The sequence below is a fragment of the Mesoplodon bidens genome, assembly GCF_964165515.1.
Source record: "Mesoplodon bidens genome assembly, chromosome: 1".
NCBI lineage: Eukaryota > Metazoa > Chordata > Mammalia > Artiodactyla > Ziphiidae > Mesoplodon > Mesoplodon bidens.
Window position 1 is genome coordinate 31,882,685 of NC_138176.1, and position 26,290 is coordinate 31,908,974.

The 26,290-nt window shown below is 37.9% G+C and overlaps 2 protein-coding genes across 2 annotated transcripts in view; both read left to right on the forward strand.

The window, feature by feature from the left end:
* Window positions 1–26,290, forward strand: part of ARHGAP19 (Rho GTPase activating protein 19) — a 56,522-nt gene that overhangs the window by 20,415 nt on the left and 9,817 nt on the right. Inside the window, exons 2-9 of the mRNA XM_081243028.1 lie at window positions 1,049–1,314; window positions 2,624–2,704; window positions 4,678–4,887; window positions 7,326–7,552; window positions 9,296–9,382; window positions 19,724–19,789; window positions 20,692–20,883; window positions 24,055–24,153. Coding sequence (XP_081099154.1) covers window positions 1,049–1,314; window positions 2,624–2,704; window positions 4,678–4,887; window positions 7,326–7,552; window positions 9,296–9,382; window positions 19,724–19,789; window positions 20,692–20,883; window positions 24,055–24,153 — 1,228 coding nt within the window. The remainder of the gene's footprint in view (window positions 1–1,048; window positions 1,315–2,623; window positions 2,705–4,677; window positions 4,888–7,325; window positions 7,553–9,295; window positions 9,383–19,723; window positions 19,790–20,691; window positions 20,884–24,054; window positions 24,154–26,290) is intronic.
* On the forward strand, window positions 25,262–25,716 carry LOC308622075 (large ribosomal subunit protein eL33-like). Its single transcript, XM_081243169.1, has one exon. It carries the CDS (start codon window positions 25,340–25,342, stop codon window positions 25,670–25,672), a length of 333 nt encoding a protein of 110 aa, XP_081099295.1. The 5' UTR covers window positions 25,262–25,339; the 3' UTR covers window positions 25,673–25,716.

Consider the following 26,290-nt stretch of genomic DNA (forward strand, 5'->3'; position numbering starts at 1 on the left):
GCTTTGCTAGAAGTATAGCCCAAATAATTTAGGAGTGGAAAACCAGCTAAGATCAGGGGCCAACAGAACATAACTGCTGAGTATTAGTGATAGAAGAGTAAAATGAGAAGCAAAATACAGAATTTTTTCAAGTGCCTTAGAGAAGAAGAACCTGTCTGAGCAAAGTTTGGACTTAGACGATGGGCCAGAGCCATCCAGAATGAAGGATTTTAAAATAAAACCCATTTCTGAACCTTGGCAAGGCTGAATTAATATCTATTTTATGTACCTGTAAGTGCCTTCCATTCTAGTGAAGGCTTTTTGGTTATGAGGAACAGAATCCAAAGCGCCTGGCTCAGTTGAAGGGGACTGATTAGAAGGAAACACCTGCCTGTGTAGGGACCCAGGAACCAAAGAACCCTAAGGGTAGAGTAAATGTTTTCAAAATGTCTACTATACTGTTTAGATATAGTCTTAGCTCTTCAGTAGTCTCATGCTCACTGTCACGTGGTTTCTGTGGCATTTGCGACAAGCCTGTGTTACTGTCAGCAGTTAATCACTGGATGGGAAATACCATACAGTGCTGGCTGTACTCCCAGGAAGGCCTTAATTTAATGATTACCCATTGCTGTGTTAGGGGGAACAGCTGCAGGTCTGATGTTTTACAAGAATTTAATGGTAATAGTTTAGGGTTTGACTGTTTTAATAAGGAAAGTGGTTTAATGTGACTGCCAGTTCTAATATACTCTTAGACTCAGGAGGCTGTAAGGATCTCTGTCTTCTTGCAGTGAATGCCTAAAATTAAGAGGCAAATTCAGGTCATATCATAGAGGCTATTTGGTGTTTTTTCTTTAAACTAAAATTCTAAGTGTCTAGGTGGATATAACCTAAACAGCAACAAGCCCAAATTGTCTTCTTTTATGCAGTCCGCAAATTGAGGATTAGGTTTTCAAAAGACCAGTCTGTAGATTAGCCCACAGAAAGAATGAATAATTGTATGGCTGAGAGGGAATGAGAAACACATATTAAAAATGATACCCCCAAAGATTCTTCTGTTTCATGTTTTCAGTGATGCCATCTGCAATTTTGTTATCTGCAATGACTCTTCCATTCGAAGTCAGCCCATTATCTTCAATCCTGACTTTTTTGTGGAGAAACTCCGACATGAGAAACCTGAGGTGTTCACCGAGCTGGTGGTCAGCAATATCACAAGGCTCATCGACTTGCCTGGAACTGAGTTGGCCCAGCTGATGGGAGAAGTGGACCTTAAGTTGCCTGGTGGGGCCGGCCCGGCATCAGGATTCTTCCGGTCTCTAATGTCTCTCAAGCGAAAGGGTAGGAGATGTATCTGTGAAGGGGGCAGGTCTCAGCTGCTCCCTGGGCTTCATTCTGAACATCTGCATGTTCATGGAGGAGTTTCTATTATTATAAAGCACTTTTTGTCATTTTTCATTTACATGAGTAGTAAAACCTTAAGTAATATTAATAAAAATTATAAAACGATCTAGATAAATTAAAGCATATATATCAGTCCCTAAGAGATAACATGATTAGGTAGTTATCAGGGGCACCTTGATTTTCATGCCCTATTAATACTATACTAAAATAATATTAAAGATACAAAGTTTCACAGCTGGTGAGTACAGTAAAGAAAGTTTGAACATTTTTTTATTGCAGTAGTTCTCAAATGTTTTCATTCCATGGAATGCTTTGATAAGGCAAATACCTATGAATCACCCAAAAAAAGCCTTCTCAGAAATGTTATTAGTGATATATATAATAAATTATGACTATTAACACTGCTTTTGATAAGATGTTAAAGAGGTACTATTTTGTTTTTTTATTTTTTAATTAATTTATTTTTTAAAATAAATTTATTTATGTATTTTTTATTTTTGGCTGTGTTGGGTCTTCATTGCTGTGCGCGGGCTTTCTCTAGTTGCAGTGAGCAGGGGCTACTCTTTGTTGCGGTGTGCAGGCTTCTCATTGCGGTGGCTTCTCTTGTTGCGGAGTACGGGCTCCAGGCACGCAGGCTTCAGTCGTTGTGGCACGTGGGCTCAGTAGTTGTGGCTTGCGGGCTCTAGAGCTCAGGCTTAGTAGTTGTGGCACACGGGCTTAGTTGTTCCACGGCATGTGGGATCTTCCCCGGCCAGGGCTCGAACCCATGTCCCTTGCATTGGCAGGCAGATTCTTAACCACTGAGCCACCAAGGAAGCCCCTTTTTTTTAAAATATTAGGAAATCCTAAGGGCAGCAAAAGAAGTTTAAACATTATAACAGATCAGACCCTATACCAACTCTAGTGGATAATCTGTCATGCTCTGACAATCATGGGTCTAAGTTCTATTTTTTGTTTGTTTTTAAATTACATATCAATATTCTAGGTATTGTTACTTAAATAAGAAGATGGTCTTTGCCTTCAAGGAACCTACCATCTAAGATTAAACTCGCAGAGAGTTGATTGAGAGTTTTCTGATTACATTTTCTGGTACACTTCCACCTTTAAGGTTTTTGTTTACTGACCCTGTGAAAATACTTGCTAAACTGTAACATAACATACTTGAGGGGTATGCTGATTTTAAGTATACTGATTTTGTACTATTTGTGGAAAATATAGCCTTGTTCTATTGTATGTTTTTTTTCAGAAAAAGGAGTAATATTTGGATCCCCACTGACAGAGGAAGGCATTGCCCATATATACCAACTGATTGAATATCTACACAAAAGTAAGACTACTTGAAATTTTATCATTCTTTATTAATGAAGAATTGTCAGTTTTCTACTGGGAACTAACATCCTTGAGTTAGCAATTGGTAGGTGACAATTAACCATCAACAAAGACACTAATCAATGATAATTTCAGGTGGTATGTTTCTAAATATATTTCTTTTTAAATTTCATCTCATGTATTGATTTGTTTTATACTCTCAAAGATATATATACATTAGATAGTGTCTATGAAATCACAATTTCCCCTTGACTGAGAGAGACATTTCTTCTGTAAAAATACGTTGCTCCTTTATAACATTTACTTCAGGGAGCATAATTTATTGCCAAAGATACTTTTCATCTCTAGAATTCTCTGATTAAAATACACTCTTCACTTAATTCCTTTTTCACTTTTTTAGTAGTCACACTGGTTATGACATTGCTCTAAGTGTTTGGCAGAGCTGAGTGTATATGAAATGTGTGGCTTTATGTGATGTCTTGATAAAGTTGACACTAACACTTATTTATGTCTTATTCTATATGGGACATTGTGCTAGGAGCTAGAGCAGAGGTTGCAAACTGACAGCCTAAGAGTTTAAGTCATCTATATTCATATTTTGTTTGTTTGGCAAAGGATTAATTAAAAATAAAATTACTGAGCTTCCCTGGTGGCGCAGTGGTTGAGAGTCCGCCTGCCGATTCAGGGGACACGGGTTCGTGCCCCGGTCCGGGAGGATCCCACATGCCGCGGAGCGGCTGGGCCCGTGAGCCATGGCCGCTGAGCCTGCGCGTCCGGAGCCTGTGCTCCATAATGGGAGAGGCCACAACGGTGAGAGGCCCGCGTACCGCAAAAATAAATAAATAAATAAAATTAGTTGTCAGTCTTTTAAAAGGGAAACAGTCCAGGTTTTCAACTTCTTTGGATAATAGGAAAAAATAGGAAGATCTAGCATCCTTGGGCCCTGTTGCCACTTGGACACAGTCAGCTGGAGCACAGGTAGGTGCTCCTCAGTTTGTTAGGGTTCCTGTTCGTTCATTTACTGTTACCAGCCTGGCCTTGTAGGCATTTGAACTTGGACCCCTGAATTAGGGGGTTATACAAAGAAATATGGACCTAAGTTGAAAACATGAACTCTCATGCTTCTTCCAGGTCAAACCAAAACAGTATGTCTCATCTTTTTTATCCCCTTAGATTAGTTTAGAATATAGGTGGGAGGGAAGAATCGTTTAGTTGGGATGACCCTGAGCTTCTAGGAATCTCTTAGACTGAAAGGTGGTCTGATAGGTTAGAGTTTTAATTCCTGGGGCAGCGCAGACTCTAGATTCATTTTAGGCTGGGAAACTGTTTTACAGGAGCAATGAACCCCCACAGATGAACTTGGCCCCTCCAACAAAGTCTGAGATGACCCACGGGAAGGGGCCTTCGGGGAGATTTGGCTTTCTTCCAACTTATTTTTCAAGCCCATTCTGACTATTAAGGTTAAATTCAGGGAGTGGGGAGGGATAAATTAGGAGTTTGGGATTAACAATATACACACTACTATATATAAAATAGATAACCAACAAGGACCTACTGTATAGCACAGGGAACTATACTCAATATCTTGTAATAACCTATAATGGAAAGAATCTAAAAAAGAATAAATATATATATCTTACTTTGCTGTACACCTAGAACTAACACAACACTGTAAATCAACTATATTTCAACAGAAAATTAAAAAAAAAAAAGGTTAAATTCAGTTTCCAGGTGTGCCTCAGGAGGTTCAGTGACTCCTGGGTGGACCACCTCTCAGTCTGGGAGATCTCTGGGTGCCCAGGGATGTTCAGATATGTTTCCTCAGGGGCCAGTAGGTTCTAAACTAATCTGGGAAGAAAGACAAAAACCTCCTTTCAAGTATAAAGTAGTCTTTTAGATGACTTATTTTAATCATAATTCCTCTTTTTATTTCCTTTTTCATGTCCTCTGTTTCTCTTCCACGCTGAACAGACTTGAGAGTAGAGGGTTTGTTTAGAGTACCAGGGAATAGTGTCCGACAGCAGATTTTAAGGGATGCTCTCAATACTGGAACTGATATCGACTTGGAATCAGGGGAGTTTCACTCAAATGATGTTGCTACCTTGCTGAAGATGTTTCTAGGAGAGTTACCTGAGCCCCTGCTGACACATAAACATTTCCATGCACACCTCAAAATTGCTGGTGAGTATAGGAGGTGAGAAAGAGATGTGAATACATTTCTTTCAATTTAGTAGTCTTCTGGAATATTCTGTTGTTTGTAACCAACAGCAATGCTTCTGTTAATATTGTTTAAGACTTCATGATATTTCTGGGCTCTCTGAATACTCATAAGCATTGGCTAGTTATGGTTGATTTGGTCAAAATTTTTTTTTGTTGAATAAACTTCTTTGAAGATAAAGTCTGGGTTTTACCTATTTTTGTATTCCTGATGGATCCTAGCATTGTGCTGTGAACATTTTAGTTGCTTAGTTAATGTATGCTTTTCACTGGATTGATTGACACACCCAAATCAATTACCCAAATCAGTAGTCACAGTTTTGTATATTTGCCTTAGTTTGAGGCTTTTGCTAAGTATTTATATGCCTCAGTTGAGATCATCTCTACTCTTGGAAATTTGCTTCTTAGAAATAATTTTACTTGTTTTCTAAACAGGCAATACATTCACATGAATTAAATTTCAAAAGGTTCAAAGAGTATACAGTGAAAAGCTTCTTTCCCACCCCTGTTCCCAGCAGTCAGTTTTTCTTCCCAGAGGGAACCAATGCTATTGATTTCTAATGTATCCTTACAGAGATATTTTAGACACTTACAAACACCTACATATATTCTTTTTCTCTCTTTTTATGTAATGGTAGGGTGTTATACACATGGTTCTGTGGTTTGCTTTTTTCATTTACTGTGTTTTGGAGAATGTTCCATTTTCAGCTCATAAATAGTTTCCTCTTTCTCCTTTATGCTTGTGTTATTCATTCTTAAATTGCACAGCTGTTATGCTGTGATAGGCTCTAAGTGCACACAGCATCAACATCCATACTATATTTACTCAGTTTTCTACCCTTGAGTCTTTTTTTTTTTTTTTTTTTTTTTGCTGTACGCGGGCCTCTCACTGCTGTGGCCTCTCCCGTTGCGGAGCACAGGCTCCGGACACACAGGCTCCGCGGCCATGGCTCGCGGGCCCAGCCGCTCCGCGGCATGTGGGATCTTCCGGGATAGGGGCACGAACCCGTGTCCCCTGCATCGGCAGGCGGACTCTCAACCACTGCGCCACCAGGGAAGCCCCTACCCTTGAGTCTTTTACTCTTGCTTCTAATTTTAAGGAAAATAAATAGAAGAAATTTTTCTTTTGAATAATTTTTACTACTTAAAATAACCGAGTTTTGAATTTCTAAAATCTAATAAGATTAGATTTTTTAAAATCACTTTCAGGAGCAGTTTAGATGATACAAATGACAAAATATTACTAGAGTGTTACATAACTTTACAGTTATTTTTGGGGAGAAATAAAGTTGTTGGATATTTGAAAAAGATATGGGAAATATTGATAGGTTCTTTTTATAAGGGTTAACATGAAGAATGCTTGTTCTGTTTGCTTTCCTGTTGAGTTTATTTAGTGCAGTATCTGAAACCGCCCCTCCACCACCCCATGATTCACTGTTCTTTGATATCATACTGAGGTGTGGCACAGGTGTATCATTTGGTACCCCTTGCTGATAACTGGGAGGGATTTTTGTTTTCAATTTCATATTAACAGGGAACAGTTTCTAGAAATATTATCTGCCTTTCCTAAACCTGGAATTAATTTTGAAGTTAAACAGTTTCAACAACATGTTGTTATCATTTTCAGGTCTATATGAATTATACCCAAATGGTTTTCAGTGTCTTTTGAAATTCTGATTATCTAGGGGACTGTTTTTATTGATAACCTGTGTAGCTTGTTAGGGGAGAAACAATGATTCTGACTCCATAAGGAGCTGCCTGGATCATCCTGTTATCAGGGCATAATTCACTCTCATATTTTTTTTAGCAGTAAAATATCTTGGTGAGGAAATGTGAAGGGGGTGGCATTATTAAAGATATGTGTGGACATGTTTTCATTTCTCTTGAGTATATACCTAGGAATGGGATTGCTAAGTCATATGGTAACTCCATGTTTAACTTTTTGAGGAACTGCCAAACAGTTTTCCAAAGTGGTCACACCATTTAACATTCCCACCAGCAGTGTAGGAGAGTTTAATTTTCTCAGCATTCTTGGCAACACTTGTTATTGTTAGTCTTTTTGACTATAGCCACACCTCCGGTTATGAAGTAGTATCTCATTTTGGTTTTGATTTACATTTCTCTGATAGCTAATGATACTGAGTATACAAATGTTTACTGGCCACTTGTATATCTTCTTTGGAGGAATGTTTATTTAAGTCTTTTGCCCATTTTTGATTGGTTTTTTGTCTTTTTATTATTGAGTTGTATTGACATTATTTTGTTATTATATTTTGCTATAATCTTGATTTATGCTTGATTCTTTTTTTTCTTTCTTTGATTATAATAAATAGTAGGAGCATTGATTTTTTTTCTTGCTTGTATTTTCTCCCTCCTTTGCAATCATCTCTTTTGTCCTCAAGATTTGATGCAGTTTGATGATAAAGGAAACAAGACCAATGTACCAGATAAAGAGCGGCAAATTGAGGCTCTTCAGTTGCTCTTCCTCATTCTCCCTCCACCCAATCGTAACTTGCTGAAGTTATTGCTTGATCTCCTGTACCAGACAGCAAAGAAACAAGACAAGAATAAGATGTCTGCCTATAACCTTGCCCTTATGTTTGCGCCCCATGTCTTGTGGCCAAAAAATGTAAGTGTTGAGGGAAAAAGGAAAGACTGCTTGGTTTTCTTGGGCTGGCCCTCGTCCTATGGCTGTACCTTGGTGAGGTTATCAAGGGCCCAAGGTCTAGTCTTCAGCTTTACAAGGCTAGGAACTTCCTTTATTAGTTCATTTAAGAGTTATTAAACTTGAGGGGGCCAATTCCTGTTAATCTTGCTTATAAGTCAATCTCTTGACAAACCTGATTAGCAATTTATTAGTGGAAATTCTTAGTGGAAAATATAGCTACTAAATAAACTAGAATACTGATTTTGGCTGGTCAATGTAAATTCCTTCTTAACATGAAAGCCTTCTTGGGAAATCAAATTGATTTCTGAAGACTGAATGGTATAAATTTAGAATAGAGCTGTATGATCTTACAGGATAGTGTCACTGAGCTTTTAGATAAGATGACACAGAGAGCAATCCTGCCTTGTTGTAACTTTTCTATATCCTATAGATATACTCTCCTTAAATAAAGCTGAATATGCTTCTTATTACTGAGACCATGGCCTTCTTAGTGACTTACACGAGAAGTACATTATCTAAAGGCTTTTGAACTAATTCTTGGCCTGGAAGCACGTAGCTTCATATTCCTGTCCATTCATAAAATAGGTTTTACTGTGTGATGGAATTAGAGTCAGGATAACTGGGTTGGAAGCTGCAAACCCGCTGTTAACTTTGTCCTTTCCTCTTTCTATGCATAGGCTCCTCCTCTGTAAGCTGGGCATAATAGCATCTTTTCCACTTACCTGACAGGATTGTTGGGAAGATAATAGAAATAGATAGGATATAGTGACTTATAAAAGATTTTGGGGATTATAGGAAATGAGAAAAGGAAGATAAAGGAGAGAGGTTGTGTAAGACCTCTCTGTGTTTTGCCTAACAAGCAACTAGTGAAAAAATAATATAAAGCAACTAGTGAAAAAATAATATAAAGCTCTGGGCCAGGAAGAGCTTCTGCCCAGAGAAAGGTTGATGAGGGGGAGGTGTGTGAGAAGAAAAAGACACACCGACATTTGTCTATGTTAAGGAGATAAAGCCTCATAGTGAAAGAATTTTAGAACCAGCTCACTGAGACTGAAAAGGAGTGAGTGATCTATGACTGTAAAGAGAAGCATTGACTGTAAAGAGAAGCCTGTGAGAGAGGTCTTAGTATAAGCAAACGTTAAGTAACAAAGATACATGTTGAGGATGCGGGCTTTGGGATAGTAGATATGCTGAAGTGCCTAAAAAAAAGGCAGGGGAAACAAGAGAAGGTAATCAGTGACCATCTGACTGTGTTTTTAAGAAACAGATGTCACCTCTGGTATCAATTAGTAGCGACAGTTCTCTTTCCTCTTTGGAGAAACTGTAGTTTCTCTAGAGAGCAATGTCCTTGGTGATTGGTACAGATTCTATTCTTCTTTCCCCTTTTCCCAGGGAAGATCTTCTTTAGTAATTCTGCATGTATGTCTGATTCTCAGGCAGAATTAGGAAATGAAGATTGGTTCTCAAGGATTTCCTGGTCACTTCAGGGACACATGGTTCTTCCTAGATTATATCATCTCCAGTGGAAACCTGCTGAACCAAAAAAACTTTCCAGAATTAAATGTTGTATTAGAGTCAGCTTTCTTGGGGATAGAAACTATCATATGTTTGAAAGAATTAGCTTACGGATAAGTAAATGGGAGTATCTGCCTTCTACCTCCCAGCTTTTCATCTCCCTTTTTTGGTTTCTTTTGCTCTGAATAGGTCACTGCAAATGACCTTCAAGAGAATATCACAAAGTTAAACAATGGGATGACTTTTATGATTAAACACTCTCAGAAACTTTTTAAGGTAGGTAACGAATGGGATTTGGGTAGTGACAGGACAAGGAGGATGGAACACGGTGGGATCCTGAGAGGGCTATAAAGATGACTAGATAAGAAAGGCCCTGACTGGAACTGGAAACCAGATGGGACAGTGGTAAAACTCAGAGGGAACAACTAAGGTGGGGAAGAATATGGAGGTACCTAGAAGCTGAGTAGGGCTCCACCCCCTGGGCAGTTGGCTCCATGCCCGAGTCATCCTTTTTCTTGAAAGACAGCAGATGTTGGAAGCAGAGTACTTTTATCCTGTCGGCTTCCTGCCAGTAGAATTTTGACAGCTTCCTTTCATCTTGTACTTATTGTCCTTTTTAGTACAAACTAGCAGTGTGTCTGTCAACATGATTTTCTCAATAACTTAGTGGGTCTCTGGATTTTAGTGGGATTCACTCAGAAGATAAATTTAAAGATAAACCCATCTCTTTCTTGGACTCTTGCTGAGAAGGCTGAGGGACAAAACTTTAAGCTTCCTAGAGGCCCTCTGGTTGGATTGAGAGGATCTGGTAGGCATACCTTTTACTCTTTGAAAGGGCCCTTTGTGTAACTGAATATTCTGACCTTTCGATGTTTCTAAGATTTTTAGCAAAAAGTTGCATAGTTACATCCTTGGCCTTTTCTTTAGAGTATACTTTCCTGATGGTGAATTTCTTAATTTTAGCATCTTTTGCCATCTGGAAAGGCTGAGAATTTTTAAGACCACTCAGTTCTGGTTCCTTTTTTTGTCTTTCTTCAATTAAAAAAAATTGTGGTAAAATACATATGACAACATTTACTATATATGTACAGGCCAGTGGCATTAATTACATTCATATTATTATGTAATCCATCACCATCATCCATCGCCAGAACTCTTTTCATCTTGCAAAACTGAAACACTATACCCATTAAACATAACTCCCCATTCATCCCTCCCCCTTGGCCCTGGCAACCACCATTCTACTTTCTGTCTGTATGATTTTGACCACTTTAAGTATGTCATAAAAGTGGAATCAATCAGTTTTAGTGATTGGCTTATTTCCTTTAGCATAATGTCTTCAAGGTTCATCTGTGTTGTAGCATTTGTCAGAATTTCCTTCCTTTTTAAGGCTGACATTTCATTCACTGTACATACCACATTTTGCTTATCCATTCATCTGTTGAGGACACTTGGGTTGCCTCCACGTTTAATTTTTGTGAATAATGCTTCTCTGAACATGGATGTACAATATGTCTTCTAGACTCTGTTTTTAATTCTTTTGTGTATATAGTTGGCTCTCTGTATCTGTGGGTTCCCCATCCACAGATTCAACCAGATTCAATGGCAGATAAAAAATATTTGGAAAAAAAAATTCTAGAAAGTTCCAAAAGGCAAAGTTTGAATTTGCTGCACACCAGCAGCTATTTATATATCACTTACATTGTATTTACAACTATTTACATAGCATTTACATTGTATTAGGTATTATAAGTAATCTACAGATGATTTAAAGTATACAGGAAGATGTGTATAGCTTATATGCAAATACTGTGCCATTTTATATAAGGGACTTGAGTATCTGTGGATTTTGGTATCCATGGGGAAATCCTGGAACCAGTAACCTTGGATCCTGAGGTATGACTCTATACCCAGAAGTGGAATTGCTGGATCATATGGTAATTCTAACAGAACTGCCATACTGTTTTCCATAGTTGCTGCACCATTTTACCTTCTCACCAACAAGGCACAAGGGTTCCCATTACTTTGCATCCTCACCAACACTTGTTATCTTGTTTTGGGGATTTTTTTGATTATAGCTGTGTTAATGGTTGTGACGTGGTAAACTCATTGTAGTTTCAATCTGCATTTTCCTAATGATTAGTGATGTGATGTTGAACATCTTTTCATGTGCTTGTTGCTTATTTGCATATCTTCTTTGGAGAAATGTCTATTCAAGTCCTTTGCCCGTTTTTTTTTTTTTTTTTTTTTTGGCTGCACCATGCGGCTTGTGGGATCTTAGTTCCCTGACCAGGGATTGGACCCAGGCCACAGCAGTGAAAGTACCAAGTCCTAACCACTGGACCGGCAAGGAATTCCCGCCCATGTTTGAATTGGGTTGTTTGCTTTTTTGTTATTGAGTTGCAGGTGTTCTTTGTATATTCTAGATATTAATCCCTTATCAGATTTATGATGTGCAAATATTTCCTCCCATTCTGTGGATTGCCTTTTACTCTGTTGATAGTGTCTTGCTGCACAAAATTTAAAAATTTTTATGAAGTCCCATTTGTCTATTTTTTTCTTTTGTTGCCTGTGCCTTTGGTGTCATATGCAAGAAATCATTGCCAAATCCAATGCTGTGAAGCCTTTGCCCTTTACTTTCTTTTAAGAGTTTTATTGTTTTACATCTTACATTTATCTATTCTGGGTAATTTTTGTATATGGTATTAGGTAGTGGTCCAACTTCATCCTTTCCCATGTGGATATCCAGTTTTCCCAACATCATTTGTTGAAAAAACTGTCCTTTCCCCATTGAATAGTCTTGCCACTCTTGTTGAAAATCCGTATATTTGAGGGTTTATCTCTGGACTCTATTCTATTCAGTTGGTCTATATGTTTGTCTTTATGCCAACACTATACTGTTTTGATTACTGTGGCTTTGTAGTAAGTTTTGAAATAAGGAAATGTGAGTCCTCTAACATTGTTCTTTTTCAAGATTGTTTTAGCTATTTGGGGTCCCTTGAGATTCCATACGAATTTTAGGATGGATTTTTCTATTTCCTTTTTTTAATATATAAATTTATTTATATATTTATTTATTTTTGGCTGCGTTGGGTCTTCGTTGCTGTGCGTGGGCTTTCTCTAGTTGTGGCAAGCGGGGGCTACTCTTCGTTGCGGTGTGTGGGCTTCTTATTGCGGTGGCTTCTCTTGTTGCGGAGCACAGGCTCTAGGTGCTCGGGCTTCAGTAGTTGTGACACGTGGGCTCCATAGTTGTGGCTTGCGGGCTCTAGAGCACAGGCTCAGTAGTTTTGGTGCATGGGCTTAGTTGCTCCGCGGCATGTGGGATCTTCTGGGACCAGGGCTCGAACCCATGTCCCCTGCATTGGCAGGTGGATTCTTAACTACTACGCCACCAGGGAAGTCCTGATTTTTCTATTTCTACAAAAACTGTCGTTGGGATTTTGATAGGGATTGCAGTAGATTATTTTGGGTAGTATTGACATTTTAACATTATTAAGTCTTCCAATCCATGAACAGGGGATGTCTTTCCATTTATTTATGTTGACTTTAATTTTTTTCGGCAATGTTTTGTAGTTTTCATTGTACAAATCTTTCATCTCCTTGGTTAATTCCTAAGTATTTTATTCTTTTTGATGCTATTGTAAATGTAATTGTTTTCTTAATTTCCTTTTTGGATTGTTCATTATTAGTGTATAGAAATACAACTGATTTTTGTGTGTTGACTTTGTATCCTGCTACTTTTCTGAATTTGTTTATCAGTTCTAACAATTTTTCTTTGAAATCTTCAGAGTTTTCTACATATAAGATCATATCATCTCTGAACAGAGTTAATGTTACTCCTTTCCAATTTGGCTGTCTTTTATTTCTTTTTCTTGCCTAGTTGCTCTGGCTAGTTTTGGTTCCTTTTTGTTTAACATAGTTTTCCCTTCAGTTTATCTCTCTTCTTACTTTATAGTAGCTTGATTCTGCAAGGCCAACAGGAGAGTCTCTCTAGTATGTGCTAACAAGATTCAGTTGAAGATATATTTTATATATATCTTATATATAATACATATTTTATATACATAATGTATTATAAATGTATATATCATAATTTAATCACAGTTGTGCCATCCCATCACTTTAGCCATATTATATAACCTGATCATCACAGGAGCAACATTCAGTCACCAATATCCTATTGGTTAGAAACAAGTCACAAGTCCATTCACACTCAGGAAGAGGGAATTATGCAGAATGTGAACATGGAGGCCACCTTAGGATTTACCCACTACAGAATGGCAAGTGATCCAAAGTCCAGAGTTTAGAAATGACAGATCAGAATCTTTGATTTAGTAGGCTGTAAAACAAAGGGTCAGGGCTGTATCTGGGGCTTAGGTGCCAAAGTCAAAGATTATGGTCAATTAGAAGTCAAGATCTAGGTAAGTGAATTAGAGCAGTAGACATAGGACAACAGGAAAAAGAATGGTTTTTAATGATGAACAAAGATCTTTCAAACCAGTTCTTTATATACTTCTCATTTAGGGGAAGAGCTAGTTCCAAAGCATGGATTTATAGGAATAAGTTGAGAGGAGTTGTGTGTATGGAGAGTGCAATTAACTGACAGTAGTTGTGAATCAAGATGGGGAATTTCTAGGTGCAGTTCCTAATAGAACTCTCCTTTTGTTGAGTTCTCTTGTTACCACTGATATGAGATTAACTTTTCATAGCCCACCACTCACAAGTTGAAAGAGAGGTGGGTTCTCACAGATCTCATTGAATCTCATGGTTTCTAGCTTTTCCACCTTCTGATCTGTTTACCTGTAGAGCCCATTCTCTCTTGCCTATTGTCCAGTACAATTCAAATATGCAATGAAGTTGTACTTCACTGTGAAGGATCTTTTTAAAGTGACTTAAAACAACACAGATTTGTTATCTTACAGTTCTGTAGGTCAGAAGTCTGACATGAGTCTCACTGGGCTAAAATTAAGGTGTTGGCAGGGATGCAATCCTTTCTGGATGTTCTAGGGGAAAATCTGTTCACTTGCCTTTTCCAACTTCTAGAGGTTGCCCACATTCCTTGGTTCATAGTCCCCTACCTCCATCTTCAAGGATAGCAATGTTGTATCTTTCTGATCCTTCTTCCATAGTAATGTTTTCTTCTAACCACAGCTGGGAAAGGTTCTCTGCTTCTAAGGACCCATGTGATTATAGTGGACCTGCCTGGATAGCCTAGGATACTCTCCCCATTGCAAGGTCTTTAACTTAATCACACCAGCAAAGTCCCTTTTACTATGTCAGATAACATATCACTGTGGAGGATCTTGAGAATACAGATTGTACAAACCTTAGAGATAAAACATGAGTACAGTCTCCTAGATGTAATTTGGCTTGGTACAAGTTCTAATTATTAGATTGTTTCAGACATTCTCTATTTTTACTCTTCCTTTCTCTTCCATAGATCCCTCTTTTAGCTCCTCATCCTTGGGGTTTTGATTCTTATTTGCTATTTACCTTTGTTTCCAGGCTAGTGTGAGCACTCTTTGAGCCTCTGTTTATCTCTAAAGGAGACAAAGAATGTCTTCCTCTTTTTTTTTTTGAGATTTATTTTAGTCTCAGGACTTTTCTCTTTGGATTTGAGTCAGAACCATTGTCCTTGTGGGCATCTGCTTCACCACTTTGGCTGAGTAGGTTCTTCCTTGAGCTGTTCCTGGATGAAAAATGGTTGATTGTTCTGTGTGCTCTATACTTATTCTGAGGTCCTACTTTACCCCAGATTTGTTCTTCTTGTGCTTTGTTGTCTTCCTTTTTATTTTAATAAATTTAAAAAAATTTATTCATTGATTTATTTAGGCTGCGCCGGGTCTTAGTTGCAGCACTCAGGATCTTTGTTGCTGCGTGTGGGATCTTTTAGTTGCAGCATGTGGGCTTCTTAGTTGCGGTGTGTGGGCTTCTTAGTTGTAGCATGTGGACTCTTAGTTGTGGCATGCATGCAGGATCTAGTTCCCTGACCAGGGATCAAACCTGGGCCCCCTGCATTGGGAGCATGGAGTCTTACCCACTGGACCACCAGGGAAGTCCCTTTGTTGTCTTTTTCTTGTTCTCAGGCTTCCTTGGGTGGACGGTTTACCTCCTAATCCTCAGATTCTATGTTGCCTCATTCTGTGTTCTTTGAATTTTTTTTCTCTAAAATTATTCCTAAGTATTTATAGTTCTATCCTCTACTATTACCAGTCCATCTGATCTAGTCTGGTTTTCTCTCTTTTCAGTAGGAGTCACCACATCTTTTCCTAGGGAATTATGATGTATATATAGTTGAGGCCAATTCCCATTTTATCTGGGAAGTCCTGTGAACTGTAAAATACCTCGGACACTCAGATTTTCATTTAAACCTGTCTGCTTCTGGCTCCCTTTCTGAGTATCCCTTCAGCTAATAGTATCTTTTTGGGGCAGAGGTTTTTTGTTTTGTTTTGTTTTTAAATGAAGTTATAGAATAGGTGATGTGGGCTGTCATATTCTTGTTTGGAGGAAATTTCCTTTGGCTCTGCTTTATAATTTACCAAGGTAAAAATTAAACTATAGATAACATAATGTCCTTGTCATGAGGCTCTTTTTTGAAAACTTCATTGTGAAGTTTTTCAAATATAGAGAAAAGTTGAAAGAGTGAAACAAATAACTCTCAGATTCAACAAATGTCACCATTTGCCATATTTGCTTTATCTCTCTCTCTCTCTCTCTATATATATATTTAAATTAATTAATTAATTGATTGATTGATTGATTTTTGGCTGCGTAGGGTCTTCGTTGCTACGTGCAGGCTTTCTCTAGCTGCGGCGAGCGGGGACTGCTCTTCATTGCTGTGTGAGGGCTCCTCATTGCAGTGGCTTCTCTTGTTGCGGAACATGGGCTCTAGGCACGCAGGCTCAGTAGTTGCTGCTCACGGGCTCTAGAGTGTAGGCTCAGTAGTTGTGACGCACAGGCTTAGTTGCTCCGTGGCATGTGGGATCCTCCCGGGCCAGGGCTCAAACACGTGCCCCTGTGTCAGCAGGCGGATTCTTAACCACTGCACCACCAGGGAAGTCCTCTATATATTCATGCTTTCTTTTTTTTTTTTTGCCTGAACCACTGGCATCATGATATTTTGTCCTTTAATACTTACGCATGCATCTCCTAAGAATACGGATATTCTCCTAATAGTCACAGTATTGTTATCACACCTAAGAAGATTTAAAAGAATTTCACATCAGCTAATATTCAGTTCATATTTAAATTCCCCAGTTGTCCTAAGAATGTATTTCATAGCTGCTTTTTTAAAAAACGTAAACTTGGACTTCCCTGGTGGCGCAGTGGTTAAGAATCCACCCACCAATGCAGGGGACCATGGGTTCGATCCCATGTCTGGGAAGATGCCACATGCCGCGGAGCAACTAAGCCCGTGCGCCACAACTACTGAGCCTGCACTCTAGAGCCTACGAGCCATAACTACTGAGCCTGCGTGCCACAGTTACTGAAGCCCGCGCGCCTAGAGCCCGTGCTCCACAACAGGAGAAGCCATAGCGTTGAGAAGCCCACGTGCTGCAACAAAAAGTAGCCGCCACTCGCCGCAACTAGAGAAAGACCACATGCCGCAACTAGAGAAAGCCTGCGCACAGCAACAAAGACCCAATACAGCCAAAATAAATAAATAAATAAATTTATTTTAAAAAAAAAGAAACATAAACTTGACATATATACACTACCAAATGTAAAATAGATAGCTAGTGGGAAGCAGCCGCATAGCCCAGGGAGATCAGCTCAGTGCCTTGTGACTACCTAGAGGGGTGGGATAGGGAGGGTGGGAGGGAGATGCAAGAGGGAGGAGATATGGGGATATATGGATACATATAGCTGATTTACTTTGTTGTACAGCAGAAACTAACACACCATTGTAAAGCAATTATACTCCAATAAAGATGTAAAAAAAAACAAAACATAAACTGATCAAGGCTTATGTATTGCTTTTGATTATTATGTCACTTTTAATCTGGAATAATCACTACCCTTTGTCTTCATGTCATTGATTTGTTAAAGCATTCAGGCCTATTGTGTTGTAGAATATTCCACATTTTAAATTTGTCTTACTGTTTTTTCAAGGTTATTTAACTTGTTCCTTTATCCCTTTCTATGTAGTTCCTGTAAACCACAAGTTAGGTTTAGAGGCTTGATTAGATTCAGGTTAAGCATTTTTGGCAAAGATTCATAGGTGATGTTTGTATACATCATATTGCATCACATTAGGAGGCACAGAATGTAGATTGTCTTACTCTCAGTAATGCTAATTTTGCTACTTGCCACATCTCTCAATTATAAAGGTACATTTTCCCCTTTGCAAGTAGTAAGTAACCTGCAGGGCAATTACCTAATATAATGGTTTAGCATCCACTGATAATCCTGCTGGACAGTATAACTATATTGTGTATCACAAAACAGTGATTTTCTAATTATATTATTAATCTTTATTAGCTGACTTTCTTCTTTGGAGAAGAGCTTTCCTTCTCTCTCTTAGTCTCTTTTATTATGAGTCTCTGTAGATTCATGGATTTTTAGTTATTCAAAGTGTTAGTCAATTTCAGTTGTTAATTTTGATATTCAAATTGTACCAAATTTGGCCTGTGATAGCCCTTGTAAGCTGCTTCCTGCTGTGTCTTTTTGATTAGGACTGCATTAGTCTTTGAGTGTTTCCATCCTGGCATAAATGTTCCCAGCTTACTTTATACTTGCTCTGCTCTGGGCCTGGAATCAGTTATTTTCTTCAAGGAGCCCTAGTTTCTTCCACTGACACTGGGTATACGTACTGATTGTTCCTTGGGTGTCATTGCTTCTAGGCTCTTTGAGGGCAAGGAAGTAGAATTAAAATTTTTTTAAAAAGAAATCATTAGTTCATATTAGTATTTCCAATTCAGATTTAACACTACAGAGCTTTTTCTTGACTTCTTTTACTTTATATTTGTATACATGTAAATTTTTACATTGTAAATTCCAGATTTTAATAGCATTTATATATGTTAGTTGCTTTATCCTACAATATAATAATTAATTTCAAAATAATACAACTATTACTACTAACAATAAACTTCTGTAAATCTGTTGATGGAAGTTTAGGATTTCCTTACAGTTCCTTTTCCCTTGAATGTATCTCACTAAGGTTGTATAGTCAGAATACAGTTTTCAAAAGTTAGGTGGAATAATTCCTTTCTCTGTGCTTATGTTATCATTTAAAAAAACATATTTATTTACTTATCTGGCTGTGCCAGATCTTAGTTATGACGCGCGGGAACTTCATTGCGGCACGCGGGATCTTTAGTTGCAGCATGTGAGATCTTTAATTGCGGCATGCGAACTCTTAGTTTCGGCATGTGGGATCTAGTTCACTGACCAGGGATTGAACCTGGCCCCCTGCATTGGGAGCATGGCGTCTTAGCCACTGGACCACCAGGGAAGTCCCTTTTTTTTTTTCAAGTCCCTTCTTTTTTTTTCAATTTGATATACAGATAGATTTTTTGTTGTTGTTGTACAGGTTTAGTGTTTGCCTCTTTTCCTTTTGGATTTAATTTTATTTTTTGAACCTCTGGTATATTTATATGGTTAAAAAGTCAAAACTACACAAAAAGGTATATTTAGAGAAATTTCAGTCCTTTCCCTAACCATTTTCATTGTTTTCTGGTTTATTCTCTTAGTATTTTCTTTGTGTTTCTTTTTGTAAAAACAAATTATTGTGTATATGTGTGTATATTTTTATTTCCTCTTCTTTCTTACACAAGTGCTTTATACACTGCTCTGTAACTTTTCTCACTCAACAGCAGATCCTGGAAATCACTCATACCAGTTCGTAAAGTGTTTCTTCCCTCCCTCCCTTCTCTCATTTTTAATGACTGCATAGTACTGTGTTGTATGGATGTATAAAAGTTTATTTAACCATCCTCCTATTAATAGACATTTCGGTTGTGTTTAATATTTTGATTAATCTTATGCAAGTATGTTTTGTATTTCTAGAGTAATATCTTTAGGATAGATTTTCAGAAGTGAAATTTCTGATTTAAAGGATAAATGAAATGTAATTTTTTTAGATGCTGCCAAATTCTCTTTCATAGTGGTTGCATTATTTACACTTCTACTAGGACTGTATCAGGATACTTATCACAGGATTCCGGGTAGTATACCAATAAGCTAAATTCCTCCTTGTCTGTTGTTACTCCATAGTAATTCTAAATGGTATTTTCTATACAGTGATTCTAAAATGTGATTTAGGGACCACTTGAAATTTGTAAGGATTTGGGGGTAGTTTCTGTCAAATATAAACATTACTACAAATGTCTGTTGTGGCTCATTTGAAAAAAATTATATATATACACACACATATGCCATATATGATTTTTAAAACTACAGTAGTGTCTTCTCACAGTTTTCCTGTTGGATTTGTTGAGCTATCTTTTTGGTGGCAAGAGAAAGGAAACTATGAAATAGGGTATTTTGAGGATCTTTTGTTTTTCCAGAGTAATCTGCCAGTCAGATCATTTTAAGAACCACTATCCTTATGACCTGAAAGAATTTTAGATTCTGCTAACCATTTGTCTTGTTTTTCTTTTATATCCTGCCCAGGCTCCTGCTTATATTCGGGAATGTGCCAGATTGCACTATTTGGGTTCCAGAACGCAAGCATCAAAGGTAAGAATAGGAAATTGCTCTTAGCCCAAACAAGGAGAGAGCTAGTTAAGATTAGTGGAGTTTTTTTTTTTTTTTTTTTTTTGGTACGCGGGCCTCTCACTGTTGTGGCCTCTCCCGTTGCAGAGCACAGGCTCTGGACGCACAGGCTCAGCGGCCATGGCGGACTGGGGCACGAACCCGTGTCCCCTGCATCGGCAGGCGGACTCTCAACCACTGCACCACCAGGGAAGCCCCTTTAGTCTGTCTTGATTGGAGACTTAAGCTGTCATCTTATGCTTTTTTTTCTGCTCCTGTTGGTTTCTACCTCATTCAGCAAATATTTGGTGTGACCAGGAAAACAGTATTTTTTTCAGCTAGTTTACCTGGAGTATGGTTTTTCTTAGAGAGTTGTTTTTGTTCCTCTACCACTGCTGTGTAGTTATCACATACTGTCATGTGAGCACCAGCCAAGAACCAGTGTACTTGGTCTCTACGATGGGTCTGTCACTTTAGTATCTAGATGATTTTTTTAGATGACTTTAAACTTATAGCTTAACTTCAATTTCTTCTTCAATGAAATGGGAATAATATACTTTCACTGCTTAACTCATAGGATACCAATGAAAATTACGTGAGATTAAAAGATGCTTTGAAAACTGGACTATTATATAAATATAATTTTTGGTGACAGTATTCTAAATGAATTTAGGTTTTCTGGGCAGGTCATGGGAATGGGCTGTTGATATAGTCTGTAATTGTAGGTTTCTCTTTATCTGATGAGAGTATTTAGATTTTTCTTGTTCCTACATGTAAGAGTATACCATGTTTCCCACATCTCCCCTTTTTTTGTTCCAGTGTGGTGGGAATCTGGAAACAAAGCTGGCAGGATATATTAATTCACTTTTCTTTTAAATTTTCCATAGGATGATCTTGATCTGATAGCTTCGTGTCATACCAGCTCCTTCCAAGTGACAAGATCTCAGAAATGGAACCGGCAAGATTCCTGCCTTCTTCAGGAGGAGACCCAGCAGCGTACGGGAGAGGCACTAAGAGAATTGTTCCAACATGTTCACAATATGCCAGAGTCGGCAAAGAAGAAACACCTTATCAGACAGGTGCTGAAGGCAGGGAGACAGTGACAGGGCTTTAGGAATGTGATTTTTGCTTGTAGAATCACTAGGGAACATTACTAAGAATTTCATTTAATTTTTGTCTTTTACTGGTCCAAGCTTCGGTTTGGCCAAGAAAGCGAACTTGTCTATGGAACCTCAGTGGTGATCTCTGTACTATCGCCCCACTAGAGAAAGGGGTGGAGGCTCTTGGATTTCTAGAGTAAGCAGAAGGATCCAATGTGGTTAGTTTCTCTAATTTGGTCATGTATGACATTTAAACCCTTCATATTTTCTTGGCAAATAACTTAATCTTGCTGAATTTCAATTTTCTTGTTTGTAAAATGGTAATTGTAATGCCCATGTTTCATGGTTGTAAAGATGAGAAAGAATCTATGTAAAGTGGCTGCCATAGCAGAGAAAAAGTGGTAGTTCTTACTAGCGAGTTGTTTGCAGTTAGAAAATACTAAATCAAGGGCCTAGTGTGATACTAGAAATAGGAATTCTAGTGGCTGAGTTTGTTTTTTTTGGAGCTATGGGAGCAAAATTAGGTCTCTCATTTGCTATCTTGAGACTCAAAGTATAACTTGAGTAAATATTGATGACTTGGTTAGTTTCTTTCTCAGGAAATTTATTTTGTCTCAGCCCCTCTTGAATTTTAGCTAAACAGGCAAGGTCAGCCTCTTTACCTCTTATTTGACTGGGACCTTCTTGAGGGATGTCTGTGTTTTTATTTATTTTTTTATACCTAACCTCAAGCATGGGGCCAGACAGAAACAAGTGCTCAGAAATGTTGAACTGAGCTGTTCTTAACAATTGACAAAGTCCTTTAAGAGAAATTTTCTGTCACTCTCTTTGTTTTGTTTTTTTAATATTTATTTATTCATTTAGGCTGCACTGGGTCTTAGTTGCAGCATGCGGGCTTCTTAGTTGCGGCACGCATATGGGATCTAGTTCCCCGATCAGGGATTGAACCTGGGCCCCCTGCATTGGGAGCGCGGAGTCTTACCCACTGGACCACCAGGGAATTCCCTTTGTCACTCTCTTTGAAGTTACTTTGAGATCTAGCAAACTGTGCTATGACTGGAATTTTAGAGGGTGTTGGCCAAGTAGTATTACAGATTTAAAACAGTGTAGTGATTTAATTCTTGGTAGAAACTAAGCCAGTAATTCAGGTAGGACAGGTGTAAATGACTTCCCTCATCAAGAACACTGAGGGTTAAAGATTATACAAAGGAAAAAACTAACATTAGTTTTGCTCTTTTTAGAAAAATAGGAAATTATAGAGAAGGATTAAAAGAAAATAAATCACTCATCCTACCAGTGTTTACATATTGGGTATTTCTTTCACTCTTTTTCCTGTGGATATATTGGGTTGGACAAAAAAGTTAGTTGGCCAATGCAATATTTTGGAATATGGAAAAAGTTCGTTTTTCCATACGGAAAAACCTGAACGAACTTTTTGGCCAAGCCAATATTTTGACGTAGTTATTATCATACCATATACTTTCTTTTATTTCTCCCTTTTTCATTAAACATTACAGCCTAAGCATTTTCTCATGCATGCTTGCAAACTCCTCACATACATTTAAAATATTGCCATTTATTTTTGAAGAAACTATACTTTTACTATTCTCTATGATTATATATAATTTATTCTCCATGATTATAAAAATAATGAGCACTCACTACAGAAACATTGAAACCTCCAGAAGAGTGTCAAGAAGAAATTAAAAATCACCTGTTATCATCTAGAGATAACCACTGATAACATCTTGGAGTATTTCCTTCTTGTATTTCTTTCCATGAATATGTATTTTATATTTTTTTGTTTATTGAGATCATAATACATATTCAGTTTTTAAAATATCCTACCCTTTTCATATAACATTATATCAGAGCATTTTCCATGCCATTAAAAGGCTGTAAACATTTTTAATGGTTGCATAATATTTTATTGTATATAACCAGATATATACACAGTTTGTCCTCTACTGGACATATTAGGGGAAATTAACTCATTTTGGGGACTTCCCTGGTGGCACAGTGGTTAAGAATCCGCCTACCAATGCAGGGGACCATGGGTTCGATCCCATGTCTGGGAAGATGCCACATGCCGCGGAGCAACTAAGCCCGTGCGCCACAACTACTGAAGCCCGCACACCTAGAGCCCGTGCTCTGCAACAAGAGAAGCCACTGCAATGAGAAGCCCGTGCGCTGCAGCGAAGAGCAGCCCCTGCTCACCTCAACTAAAGAAAGCCCGTGTGCAGCAACGAAGACCCAACGCAGCCAAAAATAAATTAATTAAAAAAAAAAGGAATTAGGTCATTTTTTAGTTTATACATATTTGTTCGTAAGTATTCTCATTGCAGATTATTTCCTAGAAGTGGCATGACCAAAGGGTATGCGTTTTCTGGAGCTGTTACAGCTACTAGGTTTCTTTTAATATATAGGCCCATCCTTCTTTCTCCTCCTATTTTTTTCCTCCCTAAAAATTGCTGAAGTTTGTTTGAATAAACTTTTAAATTTGAAATAATTTAGGTTTGGAGAAAAATTGCAAAGAAAGTACAGAATTCCCACATATCCTTCACCTAGTTCCTCCTAATGCTAACGTTGTCAAAACTAATAAATTAACATTAGTACATTACTAGTAACATTACAGACTTTATTCAGATTTTACCAGTTTTAACACTAATATCCTTTTTCTGTTCTAGGATCCAATACAGATAGCACATTGCATTTAAACACACATAAACCATCCTCTCTCTCTCTTTGCACTTTGTGAAAGTAACCAGATTCTTTGTCTTCCACAGTCTGGATTTTGCTGATTGCATCCCTGTGATATTACTTAAGATGTTTTTTAGTCCTCTGTATTTGCTATAAACTGGTAGTTAGATCTAATTCTAGAAGCTTGATCTGATTCAATTTGATTGTTTTTGAGTGTGTATTATTTAATTTAATTTAATTTACCCTCAGGCTAATTTAATACATTTTGACTTCTCCTTGGTGGCATAATTTTTGCCTTTGTGATTTGCTTGCCAACCTACTAATCCATGTATGTACAGATTCACTTATTCCTGGGCTTTTCTGGGTATTTCCACTTAGCTATTGATTGTCACAGAATGCTATCTCTTGATGGGAGACTACTAACAAAATGTTCTTTATGTTTTCTTCTAGTTTAATAAGCATTCTGAGACCCAAACACCAGGACGAGAACCTTCTACCCTCCGGGTGCAGAAGAGGGCCCGTTCACGGTCCTTCAGTGGCCTTATTAAGGTAGGTACACCGTGCTGTCATTTTCAGCATTGATCGTGAGAAAATTTAACAGTCTGACTCTTCTTATGCATAAACAGTTTTACTCTGTTCTTTGGGATTCTATGAAGGTTTCACTTGTAAGGGGAAAAGAATAGATTTTGGAAAAGCTTTTATTTTTCAAAGCATTTTTCTGTGTTTCAAATCAGAGAAGGGGCTCCTATGATTGGAGAAGTAAGGGATAAAAGAAATAAAGGTCCTTTTGTCTCTTCTGGGGCTGAGGACAGAGTCCTCATCCCTGAGTAGAGAATCTCTTTTGGTTCATGACCTGCTTTGTGCTACATGCTTCATTGTGCAATTTGCTAAAGTTATGGAAAAGTGAGAAAGTTGACAGACTGGAAATGGATTTTCTAATAGGCTAGTGAGTTTTAGGTAACTCAGATTTTTGTGAGCTTAATATTTTGATCAGTTGTTCTGTTCTCTTCCTTTGTCTCAAATTCTTTTAATATCTTGTTTTTAAAACAAATGCAATATGTACTTCTGTGGTGTTGCTACCATCGCTGGCTGTAGGTTCAGTTTACTTGAGTCTTCATTGATGATCTGAACTTGTAGTTAAGGGATATTGCCAGCAGATGGCAGTAGATAGCTGATTATGGGGTTCAAATTTCCAGGCATAAACAAAGGCAAGTTTCTATCTAGTTAACTTGGAGAGAGATTAGCACTGTTCTGTGTTCTACAGGTTTTCTTTTTAAAATTGTTTAACATTATTAAAATTTATAAATCCAGCAACATTAAGGAGATCTTTGCTTAAAAGTTGTGCTCTTAAAAAAAATACCTTGTAATATATATATATGTGTATTTTTTTTAAACTGTAGTTGTTAGCAGTTGCAACTTCATCTTACTCTAATTTTGGTTGTAGTTATTATCATTAATAGCAGTTTAGAATTCACTCAATCCTATCCACTGGGGCCAATAGCCTTGGGACATTAGGTTTGCTTGACATCAAACAGAGTGAAAAGGCAACCCACAGAATGGGAGGAAATATTTGCAGAATATATATCTTATGAGCGGTTAATATCCAGAATATAAAAAGAACTCTTACAACAACAGCAAAGAAAATCAATCCATATTAAAAAATGCGCAGGGCTTTTTTCAGCTATCTTGGACCCTGTGGAGGCCTGCTGGGATCAGGACTTCTAAAACGACAAATATGTCTGGAAGGCTGTGGTCCAAGGCCATTTTTGCTGGCTATAAGCGGGGTCTACAGAACCAGAGGGAGCACACGGCTCTCCTGAAAATTGAAGGTGTACATGCTCGAGATGAACCTGAATTCTGTCTAGTCAAGAGATGTGCTTACGTGTACAAAGCAAAGAACAACACAGTAACTGCTGGTAGAAAACCTAACAAAACCAGAGTAATCTGGGGAAAGATAACTCGTGCTCATGGAAACAGTGGCATGGTTCATGCCAAATTCCGAAGCAACCTTCCTGCTAAGGCCATTGGACACAGAATCCGTGTGATGCTGTACCCTTCAAGGATTTAAACTTACTGAAAAGTAAATAAATAAAAGTGTGGATTAAAAAAAAATTGCGCAGGGACTGCCCTGGCAGTCCAGTGGTTAAGACTCCATGCTTCACTGCAGGGGACATGGGTTTGATCTCTGGTCAGGGAACTAAGATCCCACATGCTGCACAGCATGGCCCAAAAGAAAAAAAAAAGGCAAAGGATTTAAATAGGCATTTTTCTCAAGAAGGTTTAAAAAACGCTCAATATCCCTTATCATTAAGGAACTGCAAATGAAAACCACAATGAGATAACAATTCACACTCACTAGGATGGCTATTATCAACAAAACAGAAAATAGCAAGGTAAGGATGTGGAGAAATTGGAACCCTTGTGTACTGTTGGTGGGAACGTAAAATGGTGCAACCACTATGGAAAACAGTATGGCAGTTCCTCAAAAACTAAACATAGAACTACCATATGATCAAGCAATTCCAAGTAGGGATATGAACAGATATTTGTATACATGTTTGTAGTGGCATTATTTACAATCGAAAGGCTAAAGCCACTCAAGTGTTCGTTGATGGATGAATGGATAAACAAAATGTGGTATATATGAACAATGGAACAGTCTTAAAAAAGAAGGAAGTTCCAACAC